Source organism: Microcaecilia unicolor, chromosome 1, assembly GCF_901765095.1.
Source record: "Microcaecilia unicolor chromosome 1, aMicUni1.1, whole genome shotgun sequence".
NCBI lineage: Eukaryota > Metazoa > Chordata > Amphibia > Gymnophiona > Siphonopidae > Microcaecilia > Microcaecilia unicolor.
This window is the reverse complement of record NC_044031.1, coordinates 561,052,202-561,071,759: the sequence shown is the minus strand read 5'-3', so window position 1 is coordinate 561,071,759 and position 19,558 is coordinate 561,052,202. Positions and strand designations below refer to the sequence as shown.

The 19,558-nt window shown below is 41.0% G+C and overlaps 1 protein-coding gene across 1 annotated transcript in view; it reads left to right on the top strand.

Annotated features, from left to right (window-relative positions):
• ANGPT1 (angiopoietin 1) overlaps positions 1-19,558 on the top strand; it is a 480,502-nt gene that overhangs the window by 345,071 nt on the left and 115,873 nt on the right. Inside the window, exon 6 of the mRNA XM_030190200.1 lies at positions 3,326-3,427. Within this exon, the coding sequence (XP_030046060.1) occupies positions 3,326-3,427 (102 nt within the window). The remainder of the gene's footprint in view (positions 1-3,325; positions 3,428-19,558) is intronic.

The following is a 19,558-nucleotide window of genomic DNA, read 5'->3' as shown; positions in this document are numbered from 1 at the left end:
TATTATAGTTATTAAAAAAAACATAAAAACAAACTGACTAGGATGCCAATATATCATCAAAACAATAAAGATATATAGACAGAAAAATAGATAGACAAATATAATTTTATTAAACTGAACATAAGCCAACAATGGGAAATTTTTCTCATTATGCCCCCTCTCATTTTTCAAAATGGACACATTCCAAGCATTAAAAAAATTAAATAAAAATACTTTTTTTCTACCTTTTTTGTTTGGGCACTTTTCTAACTGGGTTGGTCCCAATCTGTTCCACCTTTTTGTCGGTCTTCTAAATTCTTTTCCAGGTTTGTCTTTCCGTTTCTTCTCCTGCTCTTCTTCTCTTCCTTCTTTATATCTGTCTGGCACTGATATTTCTTTTTTTATGTTTCTTTTCTCACCTTTTTCTTTTCTGCCTCTTTATCCACCTATTCATGATATTTACCCCTCATTCGCCGTATCATCCTTCACCTCTCATCTACCTACCAGCTTTTCCCATCTCATTGTCCCTCTGCCTTTCTTTTTCCCAAGTTTTCTATTCCCCTCCTCAGTCCCCCACTTCCATCTTTTGTATTCATCTACTCTCTACTGCCTCTCATACCCTCACCATCCCTAGCTCCAGCCTCATCCCTCTCTTTCCTTCCTTTCCTTGCCTCCAGGCCATTCTTCTATACCCCATATCCTATTGCCTCGCTTTCACTATATTTTTAACCAGTACGTTTTTTCTAGCAAAAAAGATGCCGGTAATGCTAGGCCACCCTTCAGGGGTGGGGTCGATCACTGAGGGACCCACCCCACAATAGCCAGGTCCCCTGCAACCAGTCACAGAATCTATGACAAGGCAGAATTGGTGTGTAGAGCCTGAGCTCTTTCATTAACAGGGGTCCATGGGTCAATTTTAGCAGACAATAGAAAAGGTGCTGGTACTGAGTACCCCCAAGTACCCCCTCAAAAAAGCCCTGTTTTTAACCCTTTTTCCACCCTCACTTAATCCCTTGGGAGACTCATCCCTTTTCTCTACTATCCTTCTCCTGTACCCCAATCTCTTTTCAGTGCCTCTCATCCTCTCTCCATTCTTCCAGGTCATTTACCCTATATCTCAACCTGTGCTCACACTTCATTCCCATTCTCTTACTCCTCACTTCCCTCATATCACACTCTCACTCTCTTAACCCATTAACATACCCCCGCTCATACCCACCAATTGCCAAGTACTAACTACCTACTTGAAATTCCCACTCCATCTCTCCCATGCATAATTTTCTGCTCTGCTCCCCAAAACTCACACATTCAATCACCAAGTCCAAATTCTTCTGCTATGTTCCCCTTCTCTCATCCCTAGTCCCATCAATGTTCTGCTCTGTTTTTCATCTCCCCAGCCACAGTCCCATCTATCATCTGCTTGGTTCCTCTTCTTTCCACCCTAGTACCATCCATCTCCTGCTTGGGTCCCTTTCTCCCCTCCAGTCCCATCCATTTTCTGTTCTGTTCCTTTTCTTTACCCCATCCCATCCATCTTCTGCTCTAGTCCTCTCCTTCACCCCTCATCCCATACATCTTCTGTTCTGTCCCTCTTTTTCACCCCCCCCCCCCCCAGATACCATCCATCTTCTGCTCTGTTCCTCTTCTCCCCCAGTACCATCCACCTTCTGCTCTATTCCCCTTCTTCCCCCTCCCAGTCCCATTCATCTTCTACTTTATTCCCTTCTCCCCCACCCTCCATGTCCCATCCATCTTCTGCTCTTTCCCAGGTCTCCTGCCCATTTGATATTTCTTCTCTCTCCATGTCCACCATCATTCTGGTTTCCTTTCTGTCCTGTCCAGACCTCCCCTCTCTGCCTTGTTCCTCCCCCTGTCCAGCTTTTCCCCCTCACTTCCATTTCTCTTGCACCCCCACCCAGGGGCCAGCATCTCTCCATCTCTCTCCCCTGCCCCCCTCCCCATGGTATAACATCTCTCTCCATGGTATGACATCTCTCTCCCTGTCTCTCTCAACATTGCTTTGGTTATAACACAGAAAGGCTGTGGAATCTGGTACTACTCACTGTCTTCCCACTCCCTGCACTGCTGCATTCCTTCAACTTTCCGGGCTGCTGGAAGTGTTAGTAAGGTAAGCACACTGCCTTTGGCAGCCACAGAAACTTTCTCTCTGCTGCAGTATCCTGTCTATGCAGAACAGGAAGTTATAGCAGAAGTAAAGCTTCTGGGGCCACCAAAGGCAGTGTGCTTACCTCATTGATGCTACCAGCGGCCCAGAAAGTTGAAGAAGGACAGCAGTGCAGGAAGCGGGAGGGTAGCCAGTGGTACCAGATCCCATAGGGCGGAGATTGGGATACCGGACAGGCAGCTTATTTGAGGGGGCAACACCTATGATTCTCCCATTTCCACACCCACTTTTTTGGTACTGCATGTGAACTTTATGTGCGTGTTTACTATTTTTGAAGAGTGCAGTCTATTTGCAAAGAGGACACACTCTTTCCTGATAGTGCACACATGCACAAACAGTTATGTATGTGTGAATAGTGTGCAGTATCAGGGAAGAGTGTGTACTCTTTCAGAAACAGTGCACACTCTATGATGAAAATGCATACTCTTTGCAAAACATACCGCTTCCATAATAGTTAAAAAAATAAACAGAACAAAAATTCCGATAAACAACAAGGGAAACAATATAAAATGATAAATTTGGGGCCAAACACATCTACATAAGTATTGCCGTACTGGGACGAACCAAAGGCCATCAAGCCCAGAATCCTGTTTCCAACTGTGGACAATCCAGGTTACAAATAACTGGTAAGATCCCAAAACAGTACAATATATTTTATGCTGCTTATCCTAGAAATAAGCAGTGGATTTTCCCCAACTACATCTTAATAATGGCTTATGGATTTTTCTTTTAGGAAGCTATCCAAACCTTTTTAAATCCCGCTAACTGCTTTTACCACATTCTGTGGCAACGAATTCCAGAGTTTAATTACACATTGAGTGAAAAAATATTTTCTCTGATTTGTTTTAAATTTACTACTTTGTAGCTTCATTGCGTGCCCCCTAGTCCTAGTTTATTTGGAAAGAGTAACCAATCAATTCACATTACTAAAAAGTAAAATAAAAATTCAGTGCAATAATTAGCATACAGTTCCTTTTACAAAGCCACACTAGTGTGGTATGGCAAATGCAAAGAATCCCATTCAATCCCTATGGGCTTCGTTGCATTTACCATGCCAGAATCACTATTGCAGCTTTGTAAAAGAAGCCCATATTGTTTTTACAACAGAGTCAATTTTAAAATTAACATTGTTTTTATATTTTTGTTGCTTTTATTCTTAAGGTCTATTGTAATATGGAGACTGCAGGTGGAGGCTGGACAATTATACAGCACAGAGAAGATGGAAGTGTAGATTTCCAGAGAGGATGGAAAGAATACAAAATGGTAAGGGGAAATGCACCATATGGTGCCACTAAGCAGGCTCTACTGATGAAGTTTGTTGAATCACAGCAGAATTTTCTGTGTTTTACACCTCATGATTTTATTGTCTCCTGCCACAGCGAGGGCTCAGGAATGAGAAAGTGACTCAGGACAGCTGCTATCCCTAAAAACACTTCTGGTTCCACCAGCTTCATTTGAGAAGTCGTAGCTAAACTTGATATCCATACATATCTATGCAAATATTATATTTGTAGAACATTAAAGCTTGAAGAATCATCACAGTCTTATGAATAGTTGTGTTCTCCATGAATTCATTCAGGAATATATGCAGTTCTGAATAAGGCTAAGTTTTGTAACTGGCAAGGTGGTAAGGATAGGCACATATAACTTTGTACCACAGCATTAACAGATAGCCTCTAGCAGGCACTGCAGGATCTAGTTTAGTCTTCCTACCCACCCTCCCCAGCACCCGCCCACCCCTAGGACAACTCTTCATTTATAGTCAGTTATTGCAATTAGGATGGCACGCAAGGAGTGCTCTTACAGAGTTTTAAATACATTTCATTACCATCCAAGAAGGAAACACTAAATAAATCACACAATATACCATATAAATTAAGACATTTTTATATTAGACTAATATCCTTAATACTTTATCAAGTTCTAAATTATTGAAAAAATCAAAAATACTAAGATGGAGTTAGCAGTTAAGAAGCGAGAGGGGTGCTATCCTATCTTTTGCATTGAGTGTCATTTGTATGATTACCTCCCAGTTGGTGAGCAGTTATGTGTGTGTGCCCAATGCAAAGAGCTCCTGGCTCTCAGAGAATGGGTCCGTTCTCTTGAGGCTAGAGTAGCAGACTTGGTGGAGCTGAGGGAGACAGAGAGATACATAGAGGAGACCTACAGGGATGTTGTAGAGAAGTCCCACTTCCAGTCTGGTAGCCCCCGTGCTACCTTGGAGGAGGGAGGTCTCCTAGAAGGAGAGCATCACCCTGGTGAAGTAGCAAGTACTCCTGTAGCCAGGACCTGCCCACCTGGGGATGTACTATCCTCTCACACCGAGGATATGTCTCTAAGTTCTGCCCAGGAGGGAAGGGTTAGGACAGCTGTTGTAGTTGGTGATTTGATCATTAGGCATATAGATAGCTGAGTGGTCGGTGGCCGTGAGGATCGCCTGGTGATTTGTCTGCCTGCTGCGAAGGTGGCGGACCTCACGCATCACCTAGATGGGATTTTAGATAGTGCTGGGAAGGAGACGGCTGTCTTGGTACATGTGGGTACCAATGACATAGGAAAATGTGGGAGAGAGGTTATGGAAGCCAAATTTAGGCTCTTAGGTAGAAAGCTTGAATCCAGAACCTCTAGGGTAGCATTTTCTGAAGTGCTATCCGTTCCATGCGCAGGGCCCAAGAGACAGACAGAGCTCCGGAGTCTCAATGTGTGGATGAGACGATGGTGCAGGGAGGAGGGTTTTAGATTTGTTAGGAACTGGGCAACATTCTGGGGAAGGGGGGCCTTTCTGAAAGGATTGGCTCCACCTTAACCAGGGTGGGACCAGGCTGCTGGCATTGGCATTTAAAAAGGAGATTGAGCAGCTTTTAAACTAGAAACTGGGGGAAAGGTCAACAGTCACTCAAAAGCGCATGATTCGGGATAAGGTATCTTTCAAAGATATCACCAAAACAGAGAAGATAGGGTATCCTGATAGTGAGGTTGCAAAAGAGACCGTAGTAGATCAGGTGTCCTTAAATAAAAATCAGACAAAAGATTGCAAATTAATACTGTCAAGTACTTAACATGATGTAAATAGAACAACAAACATAGTTTGAAATGTCTATGTGTGAATACCAGAAGCCTAAGAATTAAGATGGGAGAGTTAGAATATATTGCACTAAATTAAAAATTAGTTATAATAGGCATCTCTGAGACCTGGTGGAAGGATGATAACCAGTGGGACACTGTCATACCGGTGTACAAATTATATTGTAGTGATAGGGTGGATCAAATTGGTGGAGGGGTTGCATTGCATTTTAAGGAGGTCCTTGAATCAAATAGATTGAAAATTCTGCAGAAAACAAAACACATCTTGGAATCACTATGGATTGAAATTCCATGTCTAAAGGGGAAAAGGATAGTGATAGGAGTGTACTACTGTCCACCTGGCCAGGATGAACAGATGGGTTTAGAAATGTTATCAGAAATTAGGGAGGCTAACAAATTGGGGAACACAATAATAATGGGTGATTTCAATTACCGGAATAAGTAGAATATATTATCAGAAACTTTCCAACAATTCTACCATGTAAACAACATGTTTGTGAGCAACTGTGGCAGGCAATAATGAAAAAAAGTGGAGAAAAAAAGACCTCAGAGATATCGGCAACACCTCGTTTTTAAAGGACACGCCTTATGTATAATGAGGGCACCACTGTAATCATAAGTCTTCAAAAAAAAACTCCACCATATCACATTCACAATAACTCTGCCACTGTATCCTTACAAGCACTTATAAAAGAGACACTATGCTGAGTTAAGAGTCACTTGAAATCATTACTTATCTTGGATGACAATTGTTCGGCGGACTTTTACGGTATCCACATGCTGGTTCTGATACATTGATGATATTTTTATGGTATGGAGAGGCACGGTCGCTCAACTAGTCCAATTTGTTGAGGAATTAAATGGATGCCATAATACAATCAAATTTGAAGCGAAAAACAGTTCTTCAGGGATTGCTATCCTAGATATATGGGTCGGCATACATCAAGGACATGTGGAAACTTCTGTATATATAAAACCTACAGATAGAAATACTACATTTCAATACAGTACTATGCACCTGCATCACTGCAGAACTAACATTCCGTTCGCACAATTCCTCTGATATAGGAGAATTTGTTCATCTAATGCTAGATATCAACAACATGCTGATCAGCTGGAATTGAAATTGACTGATAGAGGCTATCCCAACAAATTAGTGTCTGCAGCCAAACAAAGAGCTAGGAATAATCATAGAGAGTGGCTGCTACACCCACGGTTGATCCCCCAGGATAAAGAGGAAGCTTTGACATTTGTGACGCGTTTCAACGCTCATTCGAATATGATGACTAACATCATCAGAAAACATCTTCCTTTGCTACAGGTTCACCCTTGCTTTCAGAACCTCAGAATTATATTTGCGTTTCAACAGAATAACAATCTTAATGATGTATTATGTCCAGCAGACATCTGGAACCACATGAGCACCAGGAGATCAAGGGAAGGTTTACATAGCGCCTGTGGTTATTGTTCCGTGTGTAGCATCATGATCGAGTCAAATGTGTTCATTGATTCATGCACGGGCAAGGTTTATCCTTTACATTCTATAACTAACTGTGCGTCGGAAATTGTAATATATATAATAAGTTGTCCGTGTAAACTGTTTTATGTAGGACATGTTGGATTATTTGTAGTAAATAATTAGCAGATTTTAGTACACACAGCTTCAGCTTTAGAAATGTTAATTTCTTTCTTCATCTCTCTCTCATATACCCCAGAATAATTCACTGCTGAGTCACTTTAAAGTTGAAGTAACAAAACATCTGTTTACTCACAGTTTGTAGTTAGATTATAATCAGACAGGCATATATATACATATTACTATACATTTGTATTATCAGCTCCTTCCATGTGCTTAGATGGTAATGGATGCTCACACCACCATAGATCCTCTCAGGTTAGGAGAGATCATGAGCTCCATGTGCTCCATGTGCTGCATGTGCTGCATCTAATCCCCACAGGAAGTTGCATAGCTGTGTGACCTCTCTAAGTAATTCACATCAGAGGTCACAGAGTAATCACAGAGAAATAATAGGTGACAGGCAATGCATGTAAAATACAATTACATTCCAACAAACCCCTTCTCATGCATAACTGTCATGCAATTATTTATTCATACAAAGTCCAAGCTTTATACGCAGATTCACAAAATGTTCTCTGGGTAACGGTTTGGTCATGATGTCAGCTGTCATCTCACTGGTGTGACAATAGTGTAGACTGATGACCCCTTCTTTCGCCAACTCTCGCACGTTGTGGTATTTCGTTGCGATGTGCTTGGTGCGTGACTGAACCTTGTCATTCTGTGACAGTCGGATGCAGCTCTGATTATCTTCCATTATCTGGATTGGTCTCTGTTCAGCTATTCCGAAATCCAGCAAAAGTTTTTCAATCCACATCAGTTCTCTGCACGCTTCCGATACGGCCACGTATTCAGCTTCTGTAGAAGACAAACTCACAATACTTTGTTTATGACTGGCCCATGAAATTTGTACATTTCCATACATAAACACATATCCACTTGTGGATTTATAATTAGAATGATCCCCTGCCCAATCTGAATCACAGTAACATATTAGTTTTGGATTACTATTGGCTGAAATCTTTAATTTACAATCAATGGTACCCTTTAAATACCTTACCATCCTTTTAACTGCAGTCCAATCTGATTTGGTAGGTGAGCTGACCCTTCTGCTCAAAATTCCTACTGCATTTGCTATATCAGCCCTGTATGTGGTAGCTAGATATAAAAGCTTACCTATGGCTGATCTATATTGGATGTTATCTGGTAAAGGTTCTCTTACTGTTTCATCCTTCAGAAAATCAGTGATCATGGGAGTGCTTACAACTTGGGCATCTTGCATACCTAAACTTTCAATAAGCTCATTTATTTTCTGCTTCTGGCTTAGAAGATAAGAACCATCATTTTGTTTCTCAATTTCTATACCAAGATAGTATGACACATTACCAAGTTCTTTTATCTCAACATTGAGGTTTAAACACTTTACAATGTCCTTGTACTCTTGCTCACTTTTGCTTGCAATGAGCAGATCATCAACAAAAGCTAAAATGTATGCATATTGTCCATTTGTGCACCTAGTGTACAAACATTTATCTGCTTCACCTTGCTTAAATCCTAAATTTGTCAATATTTCATGCAATTTTTCATTCCAACATTTTGCACTTTGCTTTAATCCATAAAGACCTTTGTTTAATTTACACACTAGCTGTCTTTGTTTTGTATTTATGAAACCTGTTGGTTGTTCCATGTACAAGTCTTCAGTTATATCTCCGTGAAGAAACGCTGTTTTCACATCAATGTGGTTGACTTGCATGCCTTTTGAGACTGCAATGCTCAGAAGTGTTCTGATTGTCGTGTGTTTCACTACAGGTGCAAACACTTCATCAAAATCTTCTCCATATTTTTGAAGATATCCCTTTGCCACTAATCTGGCTTTATACCTTTCCACTTTTCCTTGTGCATTCCTTTTTAACTTGAATACCCATTTGCATCCTATAGCTTTCTTGCCAGGAGGTAATTTTGTAAGAATCCAAGTATTATTTTTATCCAATGCATCAATTTCTTCTTGTGCAGCTTTATGCCATTCAGCAGCTTCTTCTGCTGACATTTTCTCAATCTCATCCCATGTTAAGGGCTCTTGAGCTTCTGCTGACTTTGTTAGGTAAGACAGTCTTGGGGGTGGAACACCTTTGTTTTCCCTGGATGAGCGTCTGACAACAAGTTGGTCTGACCTTTCCGCATCCTCTAAATCTGAGAGTTCTTCTCCAATTGATTCCCCTTCTCCAACTGTACTGTCTTCTTCAATGATCCTTTCTGTGTCTGCTTCCTCTGCCTGTTCCTCGTTAGATACAGATGAGTTGCTTTCAGACATCTGCCTTGGTATGGCATTTATATACACTGGCATGTCTATTATGGTTCTAGTTTCATATTCTGGATGATAAGGCTCATCTGGGATAATCCAGCCTTTATCAACCCTTTTGTTTTCATCAAAATATGTAACATGTCTTATGCCAACAATGCCAGTTTTCAGATTCAAAATTCTATATCCTTTGTGTCCTGGAGCATAGCCAACTAAAATGCCCCTTTCTGTTGTGGAATCCAGCTTATGCCTTCTTTGCTTTGGTATATGAGCATATGCTGTACTTCCAAATGTTCTTATGTGTGACAGGTTTGGCTTCCTACCATGCCATGTCTCATGTGGTGTGCGCTCCGCGCCTTTAGTTGGCATTCTGTTTTGTAGGTACACTGCTGTGAGAATGGCTTCCCCCCATAGTCTTTTAGGGAGATTGCTATCTGACAGCATACATCTGGTCATTTCCACAAGTGACCTAAATTTTCTCTCTGCAACAGAATTTTGCTCTGGTGTATAAGCTACTGTTGTGATATGTTGAATGCCTTCTTGTTCTAGAAATGTGCGCATGCTTTGTGAAGTGAACTCACCACCATTGTCGGTCTGAAGAACCTTTGGTTTTCTTTCAAATTTATTGCTCACCATGGCTACGTATTTCTTCAGCATGTCTGTGACTTGACTTTTCTCTTTCAGCAAATAGGCCACACAGTATCTAGAGAAATCATCCAAGAATATTAGCACAAATCTGTTATTTCCCAATGATGGGATATTAAACGGTCCACATAAGTCACTGTGTATTAAGTCCAGCACTTTATTACTCCTATTTCCTGTGTATGCAGGAAATGAGGGTCTCACACCCTTTTGAGTAACACAGTCTATGCATTTCTCCATTTTACCAGCATCTGCACTTATCTGAATGCCAGTGGCTAGTTGCCCACTGTGAAGATCCTGGATCACCTTAAAATCACGATGTCCCAGGCGGCGGTGCCAGATTTCCAGACTACATTTACCATCATTCTTCCTTACTTGCGCCATATGTGAGGCTTCACCTGAAATGTTCAGCTTATAAACATCATTATGCATAAAAGCTTCAGCATACACTTCATCATTTTTAGAGATTGTGCACTTACTGTTTTCAAAATGAATCACAAATCCCTTCTTATCTAATGTAGATACACTAAGCATATTGCAAACTGCTTGGGGAATATACAAGACATCACTTACAGGAATTTCTTTAACTTCATTAGACACTTTGCATTTTAAGAATCCAATACCTTTTGCTTGGATCTTAGCAGTCCCTGCGTTTGCAGTTTTAAGAATACCTTCCTCTGGACACATTTCCTGAAAGAAATCCTTACAATTGGTTAAATGGCATGTGCTCCCTGAATCCAAAATCCAAGTACTTTCATTTGAATTATTATTTACCATAGTCAAAGATTTTTCTGCCATTAGAAAGCCTTTGTGTTTATCTTTGTCCTTCATACATTTCCTGGTTTGAAAATTCTTTAGTTCCATTGGCTTAGGTGAGCTAGAGGGAGTGTTTTGTGTTTCCTTACACCATTTAGATACATGTCCCTCCTTTCCACATGAGTAGCAAATCAGCTTGCCCTTGGGTGGAGTTTTCCCATAGCTCCGCCTTCCTCTGTTCTTTGCCAAGAAATTTGTTTCATTTCTCTCTGACTTGCTTTGAGAACACATCTCCTCAGAATCATTTATTATGCATTCCTGCCTTAGTTTTGATGTTGTCTGTTCAAAAGATTGCCCTTCAATGGCCTCATTTACAGACCTAAAAACATCAAACTTCTTTGATAGTGAGGTAAAAAGAAATGCTCTTTTCAATGCATCACACATGGGAATTCCAGAAAGTTCTAGCTTTTGAAATGAAGACATAAGATGCATAATGTGATCATTACATTTACTTTTATCCCTTAATTTGGTTTCATTCAACTCTGCCAACCAAATTGGTTGCTGCTTTGCATATGTAGTTGCATACATAGTTCTCAGTTTATATAAAATGTCCTTTGGTGTATCTTTTCCCTCCACTAATATGGCTTGTTTCTCTGAGAGAGCTTCCAAAAGCATGCACTTCACATAATAGTTTGCATTGTCCCATTCAGCCATATTTTCAGCTGTTCTGTCTTGATCTAAGCATATATATAATCCTTTTGCTCGAAGGAGACATATGAATCTTAATTCCCATTGCTGATAATTAAACTCAGTTAATTTAGGCACCTTGAGAGAATAGAACAATGGTGAATTTCTTCCCTCAGCCATTTTCTTAGCCTTCTGTCTGCTGTGTGGGGGGAGAGAGAGACAGACTGAATCTTTCCTTTAAAACTTAAGAGAAAAATGTGGCCTTTTTTTCTGCCTGGTAATATTTCTCTTCTTTTTCAATTCCTGGCCCTGGGCCCATAACCCTTTTGTTGGATTATTTGTAGTAAATAATTAGCAGATTTTAGTACACACAGCTTCAGCTTTAGAAATGTTAATTTCTTTCTTCATCTCTCTCTCATATACCCCAGAATAATTCACTGCTGAGTCACTTTAAAGTTGAAGTAACAAAACATCTGTTTACTCACAGTTTGTAGTTAGATTATAATCAGACAGGCATATATATACATATTACTATACATTTGTATTATCAGCTCCTTCCATGTGCTTAGATGGTAATGGATGCTCACACCACCATAGATCCTCTCAGGTTAGGAGAGATCATGAGCTCCATGTGCTCCATGTGCTGCATGTGCTGCATCTAATCCCCACAGGAAGTTGCATAGCTGTGTGACCTCTCTAAGTAATTCACATCAGAGGTCACAGAGTAATCACAGAGAAATAATAGGTGACAGGCAATGCATGTAAAATACAATTACATTCCAACAGGACAGACATCTCGTCCTTTGAGGACACGACTGATAGAACACAGACATTGCATACAGATGGTAAAGATTTATAAACCCATGGTGTCCCATTGCTGGAAGAACCATCATCAATTTTCCAAACTGAAGTGCATTGTTGTGGAACAGATAAAAGTAACAGAACGGAGGGGTGACATTAGACGATTACTATGACAAAGGGAGCAACAATGGATATTTTTGTTGCAGACTGTCATTCCTAAAGGCCTGAATGTGTCCATCGAATGGAAAGCATTTCTATAATTGCATTGCTCATTGGATTGGAGGAGAGAGCTTTGACGTCACACGCTGACTATATAAGCAGTACGTTTGAAAAAAGAACCTGTCCGCCATTTTTGTACCAGGGTGAAACAGAGACTATGAGATGTTTAAATAACTACTTGGATGGGCTTAAATCAGGGACTTTATGGGACTTTGAAGAATAATATAAGTAGGGTTGGATACCGTAAAAGTCCGCGGAACAATTGTCATCCAAGATAAGTAATGATTTCAAGTGACTCTTAACTCAGCATAGTGTCTCTTTTATAAGTGCTTGTAAGGGTACAGTGGCAGAGTTATTGTGAATGTGATATGGTGGAGTTTTTTTTGAAGACTTATGACTACAGTGGTGCCCTCATTATACAAAAGGCGTGTCCTTTAAAAACGAGGTGTTGCCGATATCTCTGAGGTCTTTTTTTTCTCCACTTTTTTTTCATTATTGCCTGCCACAGTTGCCCACAAACACATTATTTACATGGTAGAATTGTTGGAAAGTTTCTGATTTCAATTACCCCAGTATTGACTGGGTAAATATAATATCAGGGCATGCAAGGGAGGTAAAATTCCTTGATGAAAACAAGGACTGCTTTATGGAGCAGCTGGTATAGGAGCCGACGAGAGAAGGAAACATTCTAGACCTAGTCCTTAGTGAATCACATGATCTGGTGCAGGAGGTAATGGTGCTGGGGCCGCTTGATAACAGTGATCATAATATGATCAGATTTGATATTAGCTTTGAAGTAAGTATACGCAGGAAATCCAATACATTAGCGTTTAACTTTAGAAAATTAGACTAAGATAAAATGAGAAGAATGGTGAAAAAAATGTAGAGGCATTTGTAAAAGCCTCTTAAGGGTATAAATATAACAAGCTTGAAAACGTTTATGTCTCGATTTAAGTGTATAGATTGTTTTTTCCTTTTGTTCTCCATAGTTGGATCATTGGACTCCTATGTTGTGGACTTTTATGATGCTAATAAGGAACTTTAAAATTTATATGTGTTAAATTTCTTATGAGATACTAGTTGTTTTAGCATTATTTTCTTATCAAGTGATTTAACTTGTAATTATATAAATATAAATGCATAAATAAAAAAAAAAGAAAAAAACGTAGAGAAACGGTTGCGAGGGTCAAAAATTTACATCAGGTGTGGATGCCGTTCAAAAACACCATCCTGGAAGACCAGGCCAAATATATTCCACATATTAAAAAAGGAGGATGGAAGACCAAATGACAGCCGGCATGGTTAAAAAGTGAGGTGAAGAAAGCTATTAGAGCTAAAAGAAAATCCTTCAGCAAATGGAAGAAGGAACCAACTGAAAATAATAAGAAATAGCATAAGGAATGCCAAATCAAATTCAAAGCACTGATAAGGAAGGCATAGAGGAACTTTGAAAAAAAGATTGCGTTGCAGGCAAAAATGGTAAAATTTTTAAGGTATATTAAAAGCAGGAAGCTGAAGGATATAATGGGTTCAGTTCTACAAATTGAAGAGTAGCAAATCTCCTGGACTGGATGGTATTCATCCCAGAGTACTGATAGAACTGAAAAATGAACTTGCAGAACTATTGTTAGTAATATGTAATTTATCTTTAAAATCGAGCGTGGTACCGGAAGATTGGAGGGTGGCCAATGTAATGTTCATTTTTAAAAAAAGGTTCCAGAGAAGATCCGGGAAATTATAGACTGGTGAGTGAGGTTGGTGCCAGGCAAAATGGTAGAGACTATTATAAAGAACAAAATTACAGAGCATATTCAAAAGCATGGATTTTTATTTGTACCCTGCGCTTTCCCACTCATGGCAGGCTCAATGCAGCTTAGGTACTTATTTTGTACCTGGGGCAATGGAGGGTTAAGTGACTTACCCAGAGTCACAAGGAGCTGCCTGTGCCTGCAGTGGGAATTGAACCCAGTTCCCCACAACCAAAGTCCACCACTCTAACCACTAGGCCACTCCTCCAAAGCCAACATGGATTTATTGACGGGAAATCTTGCCTCACCAATCTATTACATTTCTTTGATGGGGTGAACAAATATGTAGATAAAGGTGAGCTGGTTTATTTATTTATTTGTTGCATTTGTATCCCACATTTTCCCACTTATTTGCAGGCTCAATGTGGCTTACATTGTTCCGTAATGGCGATCGCCATTTCCGGAATGAGAAATACAAAATGGTATTGCATTACAGTTGATATTGTGTATCTGGATTTTCTGAAGGTGTTTGACAAAGTACCTCATGAAAGACTCCAGAGGAAATTGGAGAGTCATGGGATAGGAGGTACTGTCCTATTGTGGATTAAAAACTGGTTAAAAGATAGAAAACAGAGAGTAGGGTTAAATGGCCTGTATTCTCAATGGAAAAGGGTAATTAGTGGGGATCCCCAGGGGTCTGTGCTAGGAACAATACTTTTTAACATATTTATAAATGACATAGAGATGGGAGTAACTAGTGAGGTAAATAAATTTGCTAATGACACAAAGTTATTCAAAGTCGTTAAATTGTGGGAGGATTGTGAAAAATTACACGAGGACCTTACGAGACTGGGAGACTGGTCGTCTAAATGGCAGATGATGTTTAATGTGAGCAGGTGCAAAGTGATGCATGTGGGAAAGAGGAACCCGAATTATAGCTACATCATGAAAGGTTCCATGTTAGGAGTCACGGACCAAGAAAGGGATCTAGGTGTTGTCGTTCATGGTACGTTGAAACCTTCTGCTCAGTGTGCTGCTGCGGCTAAGAAAGCAAATAGAATGTTAGGTAATATTAGGAAAGGAATGGAAAACAAAAGTGTGGACATTATAATGCCTTTGTATTGCTCCATGGTGGGACCACATCTCGAATATTGTGTTCAATTCTGGTTGCCATATCTCAAAAAAGATGCGGGGTGCCCAAGTTTTCCTGAGGATGTCCTCGCAGGACGTCCTGCGAAGGGGTGGGGAAACCCGTATTATCGAAACAAGATGGGCAGTCATCTTTCGTTTCGATAATACGGTCGGAGATGCCCAAATCTCAACATTTAGTTCGACCGTAGAGATGGTCGTCCCTAGAGATGGTTGTCCCCGATTTTCGACGATAACGGAAACCGAGGACTCCCATCTCAGAAACGACCAAATCCAAACCATTTGGTTGTGGGAGGAGCCAGCATTTGTAGTTCACTGGTCCCCCTGACATGCCAGGACACCAACTGGGCACCCTAGGGGGCACTGCAGTGGACTTCAGAAAAAGCTCCCAAGTGCATAGTTCCCTTACTTTGTTTGCTGAGCCCCCCAACCCCCTAAAAAAACCCACTCCCCACAACTGTACACCACTACCATAGCCCTTAGGGATGAAGAGGGGCACCTAGATGTGGGTACAGTGGGTTTCTAGTGGGTTTTGGAGGGCTCACATTTAGACCACAAGTATTACAGGTAGGGGGGGATGGGGCTGGGTCTGCCTGCCTCCCTAAAGTGCACTGTAGAACCCACTAAAACGGTTCCAGGGACCTGCATACTGCTGTCATGGAGCTGGGTATGATATTTGAGGCTGGCATAGACGCTGGAGAAAATATTTTATTTTTTTTTAGGTTGGGAGGGGATTAGTGACCACTGGGGGAGTAAGGGGAGGTCATCCCCGATTCCCTCCGGTGATCATCTGGTCATTTAGTGCACATTTTTGTGGCTTGGTCGTAAATAAAAAAAGGACCAAGTAAAGTCGGCCAAGTGTTCGTCAGGGACACCCTTCTTTTTTCCATTATCGGCCGAGGACGCCAATGTGTTAAACATGCCCCAGTCCTGCCTTCGGTATGCTTCCGACACGCCCCTGTGAGCTTTGGTCATCCCCGCAACGGAAAGCACTTGAGGACGCCCACAATTGGCTTTCGATTATGCCGATTTGGGCGACACTGGGAGAACGACGCCCATCTCCTGATTTGTGTTGAAAGATGGGTGCCCTTCTCTTTCGAAAATAAGCCTGATAGTGGAATTAGAAAAGTACAGAGAAGGGCGATGAAAATGATAAAGTGGATTGGATGGCTTTCCTATGAGGGAAAGGGAATGGGACTTGATATACCGCCTTTCTGTGGTTTTTGCAACAACATTCAAAGTGGTTTACATATTATATACAGGTACTTATTTTTGTACTTGGAGCAGTGGAGGGTTAAGTGACTTGCTCAGAGTCACAAGGAGCCTCAATAGGAATTAAACCCAGTTCCCCAGGATCAAAGTCTGCTGTATTAACCACTAGGCTAAAGTGGCTAGGGCTCTTCATCTTGGAGAAAAGATGACTGAGGGTAGATATGATAGAATGAAATAGGTAGACATGAAGCGTCTGTTTACACTTTCCAAAAATACTAGGACTAGGAGGAATGTGATGAAGCTACAAAGTACAAAAACGAATCGGAGAAACTTTTTCTTCACTCAACATGTAATTAATCTCTGGAATTCGTTGCCAGAGAATGTGGTAAAGGCGGTTAGCTTAGCAGAGTTTAAAAAAGGTTTGGGCAGCTTCCTAAAGGAAAAGTCCATAGACCATTATTAAATTGGACTTGAGGAAAATCCACAATTTCTGGGATAAGCAGCATAAAATATTTTGTACTTTTTGAGGATCTTGCCAGGTATTTGTGTCCTGGATTGGCCACTGTTGGAAACAGGATGCTGAGCTTGATGGACCTTTGGTCTGTCCCAGTATGGCAATACCTATGTAGAAAATTTTTGTGTCGTGTCATTCCCCATGTAGAGAGGATTCCCCCCATCCTTGTGTCTTCACAAGAGATGACACAAATAAAAAGTTTCTGGTCTTGCTTCCAGCCCTCTTCCGATCCAGGCCTCCTTCTGTGCCCCCTCCCACTTTCCCATGGTGGAAACCCCTTCCCCATATTCCCATAGGTGTATCTTAAGCATTGGTAATCCTGTATCTTAAGCAGTGGTGATCCAATGAGGGAACTTGGGGCAAGAGTGCTGCCCATGGTTACAACCACATCCAATGCAAGACTAGTGTTCTGCCCTCAGTGGGTGTGATTGGCATGCAGCTAAATCCAGAGTATAAAACATCACTATGAGAATTCGCAGAACTCTTGAACCTAAATCTTTTTTATGCAATTATCAAGCAAGGAAAAATAACTTACAGTTCAGATGTTCTGGACGACAGTTTTTGCCTTGCAAACTGGGAGTCTGTTCTCCACCAGCTCTCTCTACATGCACGTTTTTTGCATGTGTAAATAGTGCCTAACCTTTTTTAAATGACCTGTGTCATATACTAAATTCTAGTGCAAGGTCTTAAATCATTCATGGTCAGGACATGGGGTGTGTAGTCCACATTAAAAAAAAAAAAAAGAAGCACAGCTAAAATAGTGCTGGGGCCCATGCAGGAGATCTGCTGCTAACAACCATAGCAGTGGGTTGCAGGGTCAGAGCTTGAAAGCCCTCTGGAGGAAGGAGCAGCTGTGCAGGTCCAATTTTGTGGATTCATGAGAATCTGAAAAGTCATGATAGGAAAGGAGCCATGAATGGGGCAGGGTGCAAGAAGCCTGAGGCAATGTGGTTCTACACCATAAATTTAAAAGGGCCATGAGTTTTCTGCTCCCAAGGTTGGGATCTGGAGGTACTGATGGAATAGGTCCTGGAAATCAGAGAGAGAGAGAGAGAGAGAGAGGCCTAAAGCAGTTTTACTTAAAGGGGCCATGCCTACTTTTGAGAGACCTTGCGGTACAGTACAAGAGCAGTACTAGGAGTATGGGATAGCCTGTGGGAGCACTGGGAGGCCCAAGAGCTCTAAAGAAAACCCCAAGGGGTGACAGAAATTAAAATCTTAGAGACAGTGCATTGAAATGCGGCAGGTTGCAGTTTAGAGAGTGATTTTTATTTATTTATTTATTTCAGAACATTTATACCCCGCTTTATACCACTTAAAGCAGCCTCAAAGCGGCTTACAATGAACTGTGAAATCAAGTACAATGACAGTTAAGAGGGCAGACAGTTAAAAGTGGAGGAGTGGCCTAGTGGTTAGGATGGTGGACTTTGGTCCTGGGGAACTGAGGAACTGAGTCCAATTCCCACTTCAGGCACAGGCAGCTCCTTGTGACTCTGGGCAAGTCACTTAACCCTCCATTGCCCCAGATACAAATAAGTACCTTGTAAGCCGCATTGAGCCTGCCATGAGTGGAAAAGCACGGGCTACAAATGTAACAAAAAAAGGAGAAGGGAAAGCAAAAATTGATTAGATAAAATAAACAAATAGGAAAGATGAGAATGTCCAAAATGTTTTAAAATGGATGAAAATCATGTGTGAATGGGTGCGAGTGTTTTTTAATGAGGAAAAACAGTTTTGAAAATATTTACCCCTAAAATTCTATAAATGACACTTAAAATTATGCATGCACCCAATTTGAGTGCACAATTTAACTGAACAACAAGCCAATTAGTGCCAATATTCAATTATTGCATTATTCCTGCAACCCGGGTGCACATGGATCAATGTTTTGTGATGAAGAAAAGGGGTTGTGGTGCCGTCCCTCCCTTCTCTGGTCATTTCCTGATCAGAAGTCCCAACGACCCAGTCATCTCCAACCTGCAATCACAAACTCCTACCTCTGATCATCTCCCACCCCCTGATCTTAGTCTCAATCTCCCAATCATTCTCTAATCTCTCCTAATCACAAACCCCTAAAGGGTCCCCCATCATCTTCGTGTGCCTATCAGCATTTTACCTGATGGACCAGTGATCTTAGGGCAGGAGTGATCCCCAGTTACTCCTAACCTGCTGGCACTGTCTTCAAAATGGCGACCCTAGCGGTAATCTCATGGTATTATCACTAGGGGTTTATGTTTCCTTATACAGGATTAGACTGGGGGGAGGGGAGATGGCACTAGCCCTCTTAAGATCCAGCTTGGGAACATCAGTCCATGGGTTTGAGACATGATGCTCTCAGCATGGTGAAATAACTCAAGCTTTGCATCTGGTGCAAACCGTAAGTCACATTCTGTCTTTTGCATAGTAATGAGCTGCTTTACATGCATTTGCATGTTTTGCATCTTTTCTGTGTAACCCATGGTGACCTAAAGTTTCACCAAGGTAGAGCAAAACAAGCTGTGCTAGAGCCCTTTAAGTCACGTTAAGGGGCAATAATACAACTCAGCTTGATTACTTCTCCTCTAAGGGTGGGAAATTATAAATTTGGACTACTATTAAAATGGATTATTTTACCACAACTTGTGCTATTTTAGCACAGGTCTCATTTTATGTAATGAGACCTAGTTACTAATAACTCAGGTTAACAGTAAAATAACCTGCCTTAACA